This window comes from Eretmochelys imbricata, chromosome 11, assembly GCF_965152235.1.
Source record: "Eretmochelys imbricata isolate rEreImb1 chromosome 11, rEreImb1.hap1, whole genome shotgun sequence".
Lineage (NCBI taxonomy): Eukaryota > Metazoa > Chordata > Testudines > Cheloniidae > Eretmochelys > Eretmochelys imbricata.
Window position 1 is genome coordinate 28,227,050 of NC_135582.1, and position 17,140 is coordinate 28,244,189.

At 40.5% G+C, this 17,140-nt stretch overlaps 1 protein-coding gene across 1 annotated transcript in view; it reads right to left on the reverse strand.

The window, feature by feature from the left end:
• The window catches only part of CACNB4 (calcium voltage-gated channel auxiliary subunit beta 4), a 188,887-nt gene that overhangs the window by 32,336 nt on the left and 139,411 nt on the right, over nucleotides 1-17,140 (reverse strand). Inside the window, exons 4-9 of the mRNA XM_077829777.1 lie at nucleotides 15,734-15,856; nucleotides 12,405-12,535; nucleotides 11,017-11,093; nucleotides 10,602-10,621; nucleotides 10,434-10,514; nucleotides 7,648-7,706 (exon numbers count right to left, since the gene is read on the reverse strand). Coding sequence (XP_077685903.1) covers nucleotides 7,648-7,706; nucleotides 10,434-10,514; nucleotides 10,602-10,621; nucleotides 11,017-11,093; nucleotides 12,405-12,535; nucleotides 15,734-15,856 — 491 coding nt within the window. The remainder of the gene's footprint in view (nucleotides 1-7,647; nucleotides 7,707-10,433; nucleotides 10,515-10,601; nucleotides 10,622-11,016; nucleotides 11,094-12,404; nucleotides 12,536-15,733; nucleotides 15,857-17,140) is intronic.

The window sequence follows — 17,140 nt, forward strand, 5'->3', positions numbered from 1 at the left end:
GATCCGCCCTGCTAAGAGCTAACAGCAATGGGACAATTTGTAAAACTGACAGTGACATAGATTACAGACGGACCCTCTCTATTTCTCTCTTCTCTCTGCATGGACTAAATACACATCAGGGAAAGGCTACAGGATAGTACCTCTGACTAGATTTTACAACTAAAGGGGGGTTTATAAGGATGCTTTACTTTTCTTCTTCTCCTGTTTAAACAGATATTACAGATACAAACATTACTGATTTTTGTGGCTTCTGATACGCCGCAGTACTTCTCCCATACAGTACAGAAATATACTTCACAAAAGATATATTCATAGCAATCACATCCCAGCAACTTTGACAGGACTTGTCACTTCCAGTTGCCATGGTTTCCTATTAAAGATAATGACTTCCAGCTACCATAGGCGTATGCAAAGCTGAAGGACACGTGCCAACAACTGGGAAGAGAACAGATGTCACTGCTCTGTACCTACTCTTAATACAAATGTGTCCTGGGAATCCATGCAATAAACTGAAGTGAAATAAGATTAGTCAAACAGCTCAGGAGTGGGAGGGGGAAGGAGGGCATGAACGAGAATCATGAAGAGCTCAGAGAAAGGACATATTAAACTGCAGGCTGCTGTGTAAAATGCTCAATCCACCAGGTTTTAAATCAAATATTAAGGTTGTGGGTTTTGCTAATGTCATCTGTGTTCGGCAAATTAAAAACTGGGGAAGGGCTACATGTCTTACACCAGAGCCTGCAGCTAAAGTGGTCATTCCTCGGAGCTATTCACGGGTTAGGGAGGAGTTGTAGTCACTTCTCTGCCTCCCATGAATACCTACCCCACCCCTACTCCACAACCTAACCGGATAATCTTATTTTAGAGGACTTCTAATTTAAGCCTGCATATTAAGGGCATGTATACTGTGGGGAAAGGGGCACAGGGAGCTCCCTTCTCCTTCACGATCATCCATGGGTAATGGCTGGGCCTTAGGTGACCAGGCCAGTAGTAGCTGCTGGGCCAGGGTTGAAGGCAAGAATGGAGATTAGCTACCAAGCTGAGTCAGGAGGCAGGTACCAAAGTAAAGCCAGGCCTGGGTCAAAGGCAGAAGTCAGGAGCAAGAGGAGGCAAAAGACAAGGTGATAAGCTAGAATCTATGTTGCTGCTCAGACGGCTCCTTAGGGTAACTCCTGGTTTAAACAGTTGGTGTGGACCAAAGTTCTGTTGCTCTGGCTTCTTTGGGTAGTGCTTGCTGCGGTGCCTAGCTCTCCAGTAATGGCTGGGTGCTGCCTCACCTGGTTCCCCAGTGGTGACACAGAGGCAGTGGTCACCCAGAACTTCACAACCCCAAATTCTAGACCCATGGATAATTACAGCATGAAACAACAGGGCAGGATATGACCCACTGCTCAATGGAACACTAGACTGGGACCGAGCTAGTGCATCCAGCAGTGCTCTATCGCCCCAAGAATCAGCTGGCTTGGGGCCTCCAGAACCCTGGCTGCTCCTGGCCACAAGTACTAAGAAACAAACACTTTCTGGAGCAGCGGTGAGGAGTACTGCAGAGCACTTAGGCTGCCACACGTCATTGGGCCCATATCAGTACAGGCATGGATGGAGGGAATTAAACTAATAACAAAAAGGGAGGGTTAAAAGAGTGAAGATATGAGCACTCAGCACAATATCAAGATGTTGAGAACACTAATCAAGGAACCAAAGGACATGGAGAAGAAATTCTTTAATTGCCTATACATCAATGCTAGGAGCCTGGGTAATAAACAAGAGGAATTGGATCTTCTGATTTATTAGCATAAATTCAATGTAGTTGGTATTATTGAAACCTGGTGGGATGATTCACACAAGTGGAATGTTAAAATCAATGATTATAACCTATTTAGGAAGGATCAAATGAGCAAAAGCATAGTGGGAGTAGCACTCCATATAAAAAATGGCATTACCTGTTCCCAAGTCACTGATAACTCAGAAGAAAATTATCCTAATGCTTATGGATTAATGTCCTAACAGATAAAGCACAAGATGGAGTATTAGTTGGGGTCTACTATGGACCACTAAATCACACTAGGGAACTGGATGACCATCTCCTTATGTACCTGTGTACAATGTGTAGGCAGGAAAGCTGTGTGATCATGCCGGAACTTCAATTTGAATGACACATGCTGGAGGTCTCATGCTGCCAGTAGTAAAACATCCTTAGAATTTTTAAGCATAATAGATAATTTCATAACTGAAAAAGTGTTGCAGTCAACATGGGGAATTTCTAGTTTAGACCTAACAAATAAAGAGGAACTGATCACAGAATTAAAAGTTAATGGTAGCTTAGGTACAAGTGATCATCCCTTGATCACATATCTAACGTGCAAGCTGAACACAGTCCAAACCAGTAATATATATACACTTAGTGCTTTAATAGGGCCAGTTTCACAAAACCGAAAACAATAGAGACAAAACAGGTGGGAGGAAAATTTTAATAAAAAAATGTGAATGATCACTGGGAATCATTTAAGTACACCTCACTAAATGCCCTAAAAGCCACAATCAAGGAAGAAGACTGTTAGTTAAAAAACTGTCCTGGTTTTGAGAGGAAGTGAAGGCATCTGTAAATAATAAAAATATATATATAACAAATGGAAGAAGGGGGAAGTTAATAATAATTAATATAAATCAGAAGTTATTAATTGTAAAATGTTGATAAGAGAAGCCAAGGAACAGCAGGAGAAATCTCTGGCTAGCAGACTTAAGGCCAATAATAAGGAGTTTTTTAAATATATTAGGAACAAAAAGAATCCCACCAATGGTATTGGTCTATTACTACTAGATGTAAATGGTAGAATAATCAATAATAATGCAGAAAAGACAGATGTATTCAATAAATATTTCTGTTATGTATTTGGGGAAAAACAGATGATGCAATTTCATCATACGGTGAAGATAACACTCTTCCCATGCTACTAGTATATCTCTGGAGGATATTAAGAAGAAGCTACTAAGGTTAGACTTTTAAAGTCAGCAGGTCCAAATAATATGCATCCAAGAATTTTAAGAGTTGTCTGAGGAGCTTGCTGGACCATTAATGTTGATTTTCAATAAGTCTTAAAGCACTGGGGAAGTTCCAGAAGAAAGTTAATGTTGTAACAATTTTTAAAAGGGTAAACAAGATGACACAAGTAATTACAGGCCTGTCAGCCTGACATCAACCACAAGCAAGATAATGGAACAGCTGTTATAGGACTTGATTAATATAGAAGTAAAAGAGGTGAATGTAATTAATACATATCAACATGGATTTATGGAAAATAGATTCTGTCAAACAACTTCACATCTTCTTTTGATGAGATTACAAGTTTGGTTTATAAAGGCAATAGTGTTAACATAATAAACTTCAATAAGGCATTTGACTTCGTACCGCATGTCATTTGATTGAAAAATTAGAATATAAAAATCAGCACGGCACACATTAAAAGGATTAAAAATTGGCTAAGTAACAGGTGTCAAAATGTAACTGTGGGGTCCCACAGGGATCAGCTCTTGGCCCTACACTATTTAACATCTTTATCAATGACCAGGCACTCTGAAGAATGGGACTCATTTAACTGCTGACTTTTGACAAAAATGTAGTCAATTTTCTACAGTTGAAATGCTTTTTCTGACAGTCAAGTAAGTGGCTTGTATTCAGATCTGAGATATATATCGCAACAACAGAAAAATGGCACTAAAGGTACCCCAGAGGCTTAAGACAAGCATTTATTATGTGACCATGTCACAAATTGTCCTAAAGAAATGTAATTTGGACAGTTCAGAGCTACTGTAATTAAATACTACTCCATGTGAAATTAACCCTTTTCATCAGCAAATTCTACATTGGAGTGCCAAAGTATTAGAGAGTTTAGAATTTTAGGTATTCTTCAGCTTTTTGTCTTAGGAGATCCCACATCCCACAGTGATAGCAGTCCACTCTTCTCCCATAATTCTATGAAGGCTTCAAAAAGTAGCAAATTCCTAGGAGGGCCATCATCTCAGATGTGCTTGCCATCTCCTCCTCCTGTGTCACAATACTAACCCCCTTTATATTTATCACATTAACTCTAGGGAGCTCAGGTCCCCTACCCTGATGTTAACATAGCATCAGAGTCATTTGAAGTCAAAGGCCACAGCTTTAATAACAACTAATCAGCCACTAAAAACATTGATTTGCCCACATTGTGTGCTACGTTACACACATGCAAGTGTACTGACTTCAGTGGAATTTCACACCTATAATTCAGGGCAGATTTGACCCATTGAGTCTAAATTTATGCAACTCACACAGCAAGGGGCCACATGGAAAAAAGCACTAAGTGGAGGGTGTCAGTTCAAGTAGCTCCTCCTGCATTCTGACTTTCATATTTTCACACATTCTTCCAGCCCCTCAGCATGTAAGTTACACCAATTTAGGCTCTTTAAAAGGATAGCTGGGGCCCTACTGGAGCTCTGCTGGAAGGTGCATTGACTCATCACATATCCTTGACTCTCTGACCACACTCTTTACTGTCAAGTGCTGTCTACTTTCAGGGCTGCAGCTAGTAGATGAAAGTTTCAGGAGTCTTGTGGCCCCGCAACTTCATTTCACCACTGATGGCCTAGAATCTACAAGTGGAAACCAATGAGCACAGTGAACCTCTAACACCAGTTTAGACTTTCACCCACTAATCAATATATGAAACTTACACCACCTTACTCTAGATAAGGGCTACAGGTTTAGTTTCAGCAGCTCAGTCACCATGCTGGATCCTTACAACAATCCATTTGAACCAATCCAGAAACACAAACAAAACAGTCAGCACTACCTTCAGGTTTCAGAGTAGCAGCTGTGTTAGTTTGTAACCGCAAAAAGAAAAGGAGGACTTGTGGCACCTTAGAGACTAACACATTTATTTGAGCATAAGCTTTCGTGAGCTACAGCTCATTTCATCGGATGCATGCACTATCTTCAGTTATCTTGATATTTAAGAAAATATTGTACTTTTTAAACCCATCCACACAAACAACAGGGTCTGTAGGAATTATCCCATGAACCAAGTTTTAATGACTTGTAGCCTTTAGCTTAGTGAGATTGGTCACTTGAGCCAGCACTGGGCTTCTCATCTGGATACATTTAAAAATCTTAGCAAAGAGGTTATCCTTCCAGAAACCAACTCTGCACAATGTCACAGTCTCAGTAATGGGCTGTTTGTCATTAAATCAGGAAGGCTTTTAAAGCCGTTGGAGTCTCTCCTAAAGTTCTGCAGCATTTTTTGACATGTGAGAGCATGCGGTGTGCCCATGGAAAGCAGAGTTCAAAGGATCTAGGACCGAAGTTTAATAATCCACAAATGGGTACTTACTACCAAAAAGGAATGAATGACAAAAAAGGGAGCCCTGTCTATTGGGTGTATATATACAGGAAGTAATTTCCCTGGAGTGGATACCACAGAAAATATCAACTATATATGTTTGATAGCAACAACTGAAATGCCAATTTTGCTTTTTGCCATTACAGTGCCTTTACCAGGACTTCCCCGGGGGTTGAGCCAACCCCTAGAACAGAGATCGGCAACCTTTGGCACGCAGCCCACCAGGGAAATCCGCTGGCGAGCCGAGGTGGTTTGTTTACCTGCAGCGTCCACAGGTTCAGCCGACTGCAGCTCCCACTGGCTGCGGTTCACCGTTCCAGGCCAATGAGGGCTGTGGGAAGTGGCGGCCAGCACATCCCTTGACCCACACTGCTTCCTGCAGCCCCCATTGGCCTGGAATGGTGAACCGCGGCCAGTGGGAGCTGTGATCGGCCAAACCTACAAACACTGCAGGTAAACAAACCATCCTGGACTGCCAGCGGATTTCCCTGATGGGCCGCGTGCCAAAGGTTGCTGATCCCTGCCTAGAACATCAGGGACTTCCCCAACAACACCTGAGAGCAGCAATAGAGCAGTGGGCCCACTCTAAATTCTTGAATTAAAATTCTTCTCTTGCTCTCAGTTGCTCAGTTTCTTTGCATCAGCTGAGGAGGCTGTATACTTTGTTCTCTCTCCCTCCTTCATCCCCCTGCAGTTTCTGCAACCTTTTCAAGTACCTGATGTGTTTTCCTACCTTTTGGTTTTGGGCATTGTCTTTTTCAAAATTTAATTTTTAAATATTTTTGACTCGACTGCATTTAATAGCTGATTTTTCTGAGGCACCTGCCCTGAGCCTTCTCTTTGCTTACTATTTAAATTCACTTTGTTCCTGATAGTTATTCCAGCATCAGGGTGTGATTAGTTTATTTAGAGCAAATTCTGTTGTATGAGAGCCCTGAACTTGACAAATGGTATCAGATCGAAATTAGCCCAGTAAATGGTAACTTCAGAATGAAATAAAAAAGCATTAATGTTTCGAGACCAGTAGATTTCAATCATTTTGCTAGATCTAGTACCCAATGCCCATGAAACTTTGGTATAATGAAAGGGTTTTAAATGAACTTATTTGAGGCCAAATTCTATTCTCTCTTATGATGGTGTAAATCTGGAACAACTCAGTTTGCTCCAGTGGTGATACGCCATTATAGATGAGAGCAGAATTTGACCCACTGCAAACAAAAAATCAACTTTTTTGGTCTGAAAAAAAATTCTTGAAGCAATTTCCCCCGCCCCCCAATTTTTCAGTGTCGGCAGCAAATTAAAAAAAAAAAAAATCAGTTATTCACACAGTTCTACCTGTTCAATGATATTCAGCAAGGGTAGGTGGAAGCCTCTTAGATTAAAAAAAATCCGATTTGTTGAGCTCATTTGACCAGCAATTATCCTGTATTGTGGTCTCATGAGATAAGCAGAGTCAATATTTGAATAGGAGACATCCGGAGAAAACGCTGATACTGCAGAAAGTCCTGCTGGCGATTCAGTCGGTGGCACTGTTTCCTCTGAGTCAGGAGAGAACTAGTGTCCCAGCCTGGTGCAGAGAGGCACCATGTTCTTGGGAGGTATACTCAGGGCATGTCTCCAGTTACCGGTAGATCAGCACTGCCGCAACTGACACAGCCAGTGTCGATTTAGCGGGTCTTGTGAAGACTCACTGAATCGATGGGAGTGCACTCTCCCATCAATTTTTGTACTCCACTTCCCCGAGAAGCATAAGGGAAGTCAACAAGAGACGCTATCCCATCAACACAGCACAGTGTAGGCACTGCAGTAAGTGGATCTAACTATGTCTACTTCAGTTACGTTATTCATGTAACTGCAGTTGCATAAGTTAGATTGATTTACAGTGGTAGTGTAGACCAGCCCTCAGATGCAACATTAAAAAGAACTTAAGATCCTTGCCACACATCATCATTAAAGATTCCATGGCACTTTTCTTTTTTCCCTTGTCAAATTCCATCTAGGGTAATTACATTCTGCCTACCTACATTTTCCCTGCAATTTCAGTTGGATTTAGTATTCAGGCAAAATTCTGCTCTGTTACAACCTTCCATTCCTCATGTTGTTATGCACTCTTAAAAACAGTTGTTGTTTGTCACCCTGTGGCTGCAATTCAGTGTTGAGTAAAAGGATTTCTACATCTATAGTTGGTATGGGCGTTGGGATCCTCCTTGATAAAAGGCACCACATAAAATTATTATAATGTGGGAAAAAACATGAAAAGGATTATATTTCTCACCTCCCATCAAACCTGTGCTTCAGGAAGTCAAAGAGGGCTTTCTGCATCATGTCTGTTACCTTTGCAGAGGTGAGGAAGGTTGAACAAAGAGGATTGACAGGGAGAGAAAGAAGTCAAAAGTAAGAAAAGAGGCAGAAGGTAAGGACATTTCCAATAATCAATGTCCTTTACATAGATAGTAATCATTTAATTGTAGTGCTATCATCAACGAGCTCTCATTCAAACACATCTGGTAGCTGCAATTTATATCTATACCGGGGTCTTAAACACGCAGCCCACGGGCCGCATGTAGCCCACAGAGTTATTTCCTGCAGCCCACCATAGGCACTAACTCCATCAGCAGCTAAGCTCCCCACACCCCCTTGTCCTCCCGAGAGCGCTGCGTCCCTGCTCCTCCGCCTACCCCCCAGCGCTTCCTGCCACCAAACAGTTGTTTGGCGACGCTTAGGACTTTCCAGGAGGGATGGGGGAGTAGCGGGGATGAGATGCGCTCAGGAGAAGAGGCAGAGAAGAGGCGGGGCCGGGGCGGGGATTTGGGGAAGGGACTGGAATAGGGGCAGGGAGGGGGTGGAGCCTCATGGACTAGATGAGCAGTCTGAGGTATGAAGTTCAGCATGTATGATTCTTTGCTGTGAGTAGTTGGGAAGAATGTTTGTTAAAAAGTGGCAATGTATTTTGTATGAATAGTTACTTTAAAAAGTTCCTGCCATTACAGCTATGTTGATAAACTGTAAGTGTAGATCATCAGTGTTACTGACCACATAAGGAATACTTACAGGTGTTTATATTTTATTAAAACCCCTCTTCACATTACAGTTTTAAAAAAGTTAATACACTGACTTTTAATAGCATACTATATTACTCCTCATTTTTTTCATTTTTGACTCTACTTTTGTATGAAAAGGTTTCAGTGATGCGGCCCTTGGGCCAATGTAGTCGTCCTCGTGTGGGCCTCACGGTGAGCTGAGTTTGAGATCCCTGATCTATACAGATGGAATAAATACTTCATTATAAATGTTTACTAGTCTTCTGAAACATACTCCACAGTGCTCATATGCAGGAGTGTTCTAACAGCACTGGTCAACATCTTTACAATGAGATCTATGGGCAGAAAATGGATCTGGATCCTATTACCAGACATGGGTAAAATCCTGAGAAATGCTGAGCACCTGTAATTCCCACTGACCTGTTGGGTGAACTCTTTGGCCCTTTCAGAGTAATTCAGACTGCCACCCATTATCTGCCAGTCTAGACTGTAACCAATTCAAGACCCTGTGTCTCTGGCAGTTTATTTCTCATCAATTGTATTTTTCACATGCCTCTTGCACACTTTCATCAGAAAAAGTGTGCAAAGAACTTTCCCATATAGATTGCAGATGTGTGTCTCTCTCTCTTTCTCTAACTGAAGGAAATATCCTAATTCAATCACCATTTAACTGGATACTTTATGCACCTAAGAGATGTTTAATTTCCAAGAAGTCCTTTTTTTTTCCAAGGGAGATTCTCTGTGTCTAATTTGTAGCATGTTGTATACTTAAACCAGCAAACAAAACCCCTCCAATATTTGAGAGTCCTTTGACCAAATTCATTTAGGCTGCAGCACCACTGAAGTCAATTCAGTTACGCCAAGGAAGAATTTTTACCCCTTGAGGGGAAAGCGACCATGTAATTAAAAGGCAGATATTAGAAAATGAGATTCAGTCGAGCCTTTCTAATTCTCACTTTGCTAATCTGCAAATACAATAATTCTCACCCAAAAAAACCTGATTTAAGAGCGGGGCGCTGCACTAATAATAGCACCATACTGTCATATTACTCATACTTCACTACTTCTATAAAATATATTACAAATACTTTTACTCATATGCTGTGAAGTATTATCAACATTCATTAAACTAAATGAAGTGTAACTGATTATATGTTCATATTCCTTTTTGACCCAATTCAGCAAAGCACTTTATGTGCTTAACTTTCAGCACATACTAACGCTGCTTTGCTAAATAGGATGGACTTACACCTGTGCTTAAAAGTTAAGCATGTGTTCAAATGCTTTCCTAAATCTGGATCTTACTTGCTAATTTGCAGAATTTAATAATGAATGTCCTGGTTATCTGTGCATATTAGTGAGGCTTTGCTGAACATATTGTTATGCTGAATACAGGGTGATGGTTTAGGTGGGTTAGGATTCTCTTCAGCCTCAAATTTCTATGCAATAACTTTAAAAAAACAGAACACCCCACACACTTCAGAAATAGTGATGGGTTCACAAGATTAGCGCCTGGAGTAGGAATGTAGAAATTACCACACTGGAGCAGACCAATGCTGCAGCTAGTCTAGCCTCAGTTAGGTCTTGTCTCCACACAGAACTTGCACTTGTTTAACTAAGGTCACATGAGAAAGTTGCACTGGTTTAACTTAAGATGTGATGTTAAACTGCTTTAGTCAAATGAGGGCAAAAGGCTGTGTAGCCACACTTATTTAAACCAGGCTTATTTGGATTTAGCATAAATCTACTAGGATTCAGTTTAAGATAAATCAGAATAAAAGTATCGACACAGCCTATTGCACCAGTTTAACTAACTTGTTCTAAAGGCTGAGTTATGTTAAACCAGTGCAATATCTGCATGTAGACAAGGCCTTTGGACACATACATACATATAATTTCCTACAGTTAAAGATTGCTTGTAGCTACTGCAATCAAATCAGGAAGGACTACAAAGCGAACGTATAATACTTTGTAGCAGACTAGAAAATAGTAATCAACTGTAACTAACTAGAATAGATACCTCATAACCTTTCAGAGATGGGCCAACTAACACAACAGGCCTCATGGATGGCACTACGTCATAAGGAGGAACATGTTCCGTCTGAAAGAAGAAAATGTCCCATCAGCACATAATCGAAAACAGACTCAGCATGTAAACTGTAGAAACTATATAGCAAAATACACTTACCACTTTTTGTTTCTGTTTTGCTAAAAGACCAAAAACAAGAACTTAATTAACATGCATACTGCGCATAACGCGATAGCCACAAGATTTGCAAACAAAGATAATTCTGTCAATGCACTTTTGATTTGTATTTCTGCATCTCCTTTCTGATCAGTATTAGTCACTACTCTTCTGAGGGAGTCTGCCAGCTTTTCTGGTTCTTTTCTCCAGCTCTCTACATGACTGATACGTTTAGAAGCAAATATTTTTTTCTCCTCCAATTATTTTGGGGAAGGTTTGAACAAATAAGCATTTATCTATGGGATATATTTATAAATTAGTAATAAGAGGGTGTGGAGAAGCCCTTTATTTTATTTGCAACTTTAAGGTAAGTTTAAGAAACAGTAATAGTTTTCTTTATATAAAATCCAAAATTCACCTGTGGAAGTGGGTGTAGCTCTAAATGTGCCAGACACCATTTCTCCAAGACTTGAAGAAGAATTTCCACTTGATTTCCTACAGCATTACAAAGAGTGCCCATTAGCACAAAGTATTCTGAGAGTGAACTCACAAGGCCCTACAACTCCTATTCCAGCCTCAGAGATGCTGCACTGCTGTCCCATGGACTGCCTAAAGGTTGGGAGGAGGAGAAATTACATCCCATATGCCTCTTCTTAATTCACCACGCAGTCATATGATCAGAGAAGGGTGAGTTCCATCACTTGGCCCCAGTGATACAAAAGAGATTCACCTACACAGATTCCCATAATCTGATATTCTCTTTTACTGTGCATCCATCCCAGTTAGGTACCTCCCTCTCCAAACATCAAGGCGCAAGGGCTAACACTCAGCTATTTCAAGCTGTAAAAGCAATTTGGATAAATCAGAGTTGATGTTTTCAATTATTCTAGAAACATTTCCCCAGACAGTTTACTCTTGAAATGATTCCTGAGCTTGATTAAGTAAATTAGTATGGCAATTCCCTGCCATTACTTTATAGGCTAAATTATGCTCCTCACTTTTGCCATCTATTATGGCTAGATTCAATCATCTCACCTTTCTTTCCTTTACAATCAATTATCTAAAAGTATCATTATCTGCACCATCTCATTAGTATTAGTAGGAGTTCCACAATGGCATTAAAGTAAGTCTGTTGTCTGTGTATTTAGTCAGTGGATGGTGACATGTTCACACACAGTAGTCAGGCCTCACAGTGATTAACTGTCAGAGCTGTGGTTCTCAGGCCTGTCCTCAACCCTGTGTTAGCCAAGAGGGGTGGGGAGGTAAGGAGAAGACAGGCTGGGGATGAAAGTGGAGAGACAATCTGAGGTGAGAAGCAGTGGAGCCAGCCAGAGTGCAGTCTGTCTTAAAGAAAGGGTTGCAAGGAGATAGGAGTGCTGCAACACTAACTGTATCTGTGCTGTTCCCAACATGCCAATTTACTGGTGAGTCAGAATGAAAATAGTATGAGAGAAAATCTTAGGGCCCATGAGTGATCACTGATCTGCTCTAACCCTGCATGGGCTCAGACTGCTTGTCCTCCAGAACCCTCCACACTTTAGTCCCCATCCTGTAGGACTCATTTTTCAAAGTTTATCCCTGTAGTTTTCCTGTCCCTCGTATTCAACATCAGAGACATGAGAGATCTAGGATGCCTGCTACTTTCTGCAAACGTGTATATTTTAACCCGCTATCCATTTTGGTATATGAATACAAAACCATTTTTAGACAGGTGAAGATTGAGGAATACACTAAAACAAATCAGCTGAACTTCACTAATATTGCCCAGTGTTTGTTGTGTTTTGAAATGGCTAAGGACAGTCTTACCCTCCATGGAAACGTCCTCTCTTCTGCTCCTGCTGAATTCGGATATTCTCCAGCCTAAGTGGGCTTGGAATGAAGCCAATCTCACAGCCCTCTTTAACCAGCCTTCCTATCCACCAGTCGTTATTATATTTCTGTAATGCAGACAGATTATTGACTTCACTCACAAATGCCACCTGTCCTAACTAGCTCTGAGCTATGTGTTATCTACAGTCTTTAACTCCACATTACCCTTTGAAGGCCTGCATTCCTGCTGAAAGCTGAGTATTGGCCAAATTGTGTGCATTTAGAAGAGTCAGCAGGAAAAGATGTCATACTGAGAGCTCTCAAGACTGAAGACTTGTATGTGCCCACAGAACAGGTACAGCCCAAGCTGTGTCAGTACAGGTTTCTCTCTGAACTTTTTCAGCCTTGACATGGAGTGTCAAACTCTATATTCACTCTCTACGTCCAGGAATGACTTTTCTGCTGACACCATCAACAAATATGCAAACTGGTGTCAAGGGTAATGGTAGTTTGGGAGACTGGTCTATTATCTAACACCCTAATCACTGGACCATCTTTCCTCTGTCTTGACTTCAGTTTACTTGCAGTCCTATACTCTAGAAACAGCTAAACCACTTGGATATATTTTTTAATTCAGTTAAGAAATTTAAGTTAAGAAATTTTACTTCCAGAGACTTTAATACAATAAAACCATGCTTTAAGAAATGTATTTTTAACTTTTGTTAACATTAGGTTAATTTAATTGAAAGTTTGGCCCAATCTAAACTACAGTGATATAAAGAGTGATGCCATAAAGACAAAAGGTTTGTTGCAACTGTCTGGTAACAGGACTTTTTAAGCAAGCCCTTTTAAAGATTTACAATTTGTTCTCCTCATTTAGGTCCTTGTAAATTGAGCAGATTATATGTTTTAGCAATTTTGTAATTTTTTAAAAAACTGAAATTATTTTTTGTCAAGAACTCTTGGCACCATATTTCAAAAGGAATATTTGTTTTCCTAGAGAGGTTATACATAATTAAAGCCAGAATGTATCAATCCCATTTTAATACTTTCAGAAAAAAATAAGTCAAAGATTTGTTTGCAAAATGAGTGAGGAAGCCAAGTATACCCCTATCTCTCTAAATTATCAGTTCCCTGGCCCCAAACTCTCAGGGACTTAAATTCGTTCTTGGGCAACTAAATAAACACATTCTAAAGCTCCTATTTGAAGTCAATGAGATCTGCACCGGCTCAGGACCAATTAAAAAAAAAAAATCAGACCACTTATTTAGGGGCCCAACTTTAGGCTCTCAAATTTGAAAGTTCGGCCTCAATAACTTCCTAGCAAAAGTATATTTTTCCTCACTTTCCAAACAAAGGATAATGAAAACCGCAGAAAAACTTGTTATATACTATTATAATATGCTAGTTTAAAAACATAGCCCAGTATCTTGTCTCAGACAAAAGCCAGGTTGACTGTTCCACTCTTCCCCAACAAATTGTGTTGATCTGTGTGTCTGAAAGTTCTGTTTCTACCAGTTTTCCCAGTACTGAACTTAGGCTCACTGGCCTGTAATTTCCAGGATCTCCTCTGAAGCTCTTTTTAAAAATTGACATTACATTAATTACCTGCCAATCCTCTAGGACAGAGGTGATTTAAGTGATAGGTAACATACCAGAGTTAGTAGTTCGGCAATTTCATATTTGAGTTTCTTCAGAACTCTTGGGCAAATACCATCTGGTCCTGGTGACTTATTACTGTTTAGTTTATCAATTCGTACTAAACCCTCTTCTACTGACACATCAATCTGGGACAGTACTTCAGATCTGTCACCCAAAAAATAGCTCTTATGTGGGTGTCTTCCCAACATCCTCTGCAGTGGTGACTGATGCAAAGAATTCGTTTCAGAAACTGTAGGCTGAACTGCAAGACCCTACTTTCTGGGAATTTCACAAATAAATCACCAACTAAAGTACCAGCCGACCATTTTTAAACTGATCTTGTTCCTGGCTGTCCATTTTAGAGTAACATCCACAACTTCTGGCATCTTTAGATGGATTGTTACAGGTAAAAATATCTGTGCTGGAAAATGTACAAAGTTCTGCATATATAATGTTTTGCATCAACAATAAAATGGGCTATATTAGAATTTGTTTTGCAAATTCATAAAATACAATGACAATATTTGTGTATTGGAAGGAGAAGGGAGAATTGCCATTCTAGTAAATTCCAAGGGATTACAACTAGGAGCTGTTTGATAAGAGAAATTTCAAAAATCGCAGGACTGTAAAGCATAGATGGGAAAACCTCAAAAGGCTCCTGAGCTGAAGTGGTATCAGGCCCCCTAAAAATCAACCCACAGAATATATGGATCAATCTTGTTTTGCAAGTTCTAAACCTGCATGTGTGTGTGCAAAACAACATGTTGCACATGCACATGTTGTGGGTTCACTTTAGGAAGCCCAGAGAAAATTTGCAGGAAATATCTTCAACATACAGTAAAAATGATTTTCTCTCTAGTTAGCATTTTAGGACGGTGCCCCTACACCTTAGCTCCCCTCTCTGCTCTGAGGTCTCATTTCTTTCAGTCTCTCCCCATACATCTACACAGTGATTGGCACTGAGCTTCAGAGCCCAGATCTACTCACTCAAGCTTGCAGGGCTGAGGCTACCATGCTAAAAATAGGTGTGTAGATGTTGCAGATCGGGCTGTGAAGTGCAGGCAGTAACCAGCTCCAGCCAAAGCTGCAACATCTACACAACTGTTTTTAGTGCAGAAGCCTGAGCCCCGTGAGCCTGAATGAGTTGACCCAGGCTCTGGGACTCTGCCATTTGTTGTGTAGATGAACCCTATGTCCCAAGGCAGAAAGCTTTCCTACAGATGCTTCTTCTTACTCTCTTATTCTAGGTCCTCTTCTACAGGCCCTCCCTAGGTGGCTACCTGCAGACCTGGTGTAAGCCAGTATAATTCCACTGTTTGGCTCAAGGTGTCCTTTCTCTGGCTATCTACTACCGGTCTCAATCTCACTGCTTTAGTGAAGAACAAAATCTATATCCATCAAGTTCAAGTGGTTTTAAAAATCTACAAAGACATGATTTCCCTTCCATGCTTTTAAGACCTGACAATGAATTAGTAGCTTCAAATTCTTAATAGTACAAGATACAGCTTCATGGCACTGGAATCCTGATAAGGATGAATGATCCTGGATGTTATTGCTAATCAAACAGATGCTCTGTGTAATGCTGGCTGCTATTCAGCTTTCCTTTTTGTCTTGCGTGGCTCATATCTGACTGCTTAGGTTTTAGTTGTTGGCAGGTCAGAGGAATAATTGCATGCTGTAGTTACCTCTTTAATGTGCAAAAAGTCCTTGGCATCAAAAGAGATGGCAGTGCTTGGGACAGGAACATCTTCATCCAGTGCGCCACAGTAACTCACATTAGTCTTAACTGCAAACGCTACAGGTTTAGACTAGGAACAAAAAAAAACATGTCACAAGCATATTACAGAAGTGTTCTTGTACTTTTTAGATTCAAGAGTTAGTGTGCTGTATCAAATTAAAAATTTACTAGTTGTGCATTGGCACATACACCCAAATTCAGACCTAATGTAAGCGGACACAACTCCACACAAGTCAATGGAGTTGTGCTTGCTTACATCAGGTTCAAATTTGAGCCATGTGATTTGTTACAAAAGAGAATTGATCCATCGGTATCAATCCCCTTGTAGGATAATTCAAAGGAAGGTAATTCCTCCCTCTACAATGCATCCAGTGGAGTGTGGTACACTAGGTCAGAAAATTCTTCCTTTGCAGAGATTCTTTTCTGTCCTAAGGCATGAAATGTGATGGAAGATCTTACTTAAGATGTAGGCTACAAAGTACTCTGGATCCTACATAAGATGTAGGCTACAAAGTACTCTAGTATTCTGACTAATTCCTGCTGGTGTAAAATGGGCTGTATGCCCTGAGTAGCAAGACATTTGTGAGGAACACAGCATCACAAGGTACCTACAAAATCCTTTCTGCTGGGGGGGCCAAGGGTTGCCTAAAACTTCCTCAAAAGTATGTGAAGCTGACCAAGACAGTGGGGTGGCCAGAGCCACAGGGAGATATGCTGATTCAGACCTATGGAAAAGTCCTATGGAATTTAATAGGAATGAAACTAGGAAGGTTCTACAGAAATGTAATAGGTGTTATAGGAATTAATCCAAAAATGTATAGAACTTAATAGAAAACGAGAGAGCCTTTCTACAAGCTTTTTAAAATCATCTATAGAAGGGATAGAATTTTCTATTAAATTCTGTAGGACAGTCTAAAACCCCATAGAAAGTGTATCATTTTTAACAAGCCTCTCCCAGCAGGGTCCCAACTATTCTCTGAAGTTGGCCTCCTTCAAGAACCCCTGGAAAAGTGTGGCCCTGAAAACACTGCCTGCTTTCCACTGCTGAAAAATCCCTCCGGAATGTATCTATCCATACCCCCAATTTATTTTACTGTCACCACCATCACTGAAGTATCTGAATGCCTGACCGCTCTGTCAGAACATTTGTCATCTGCAGCCCCTTTCTTCACAGGGTGAATCAAGTAACCAACATTTTGAGAAACAAAAAAAAGGACTAATTTGCAGCCACTGGGTCAAAATCCTATATCTGACTATATTGGTACAATGGCAATTGAAATGAATGGCACTCATGTACACACATCAGAGGGCAGTATTTGTCCCATTATATTTACATCCAGTCCATCCACAGCTC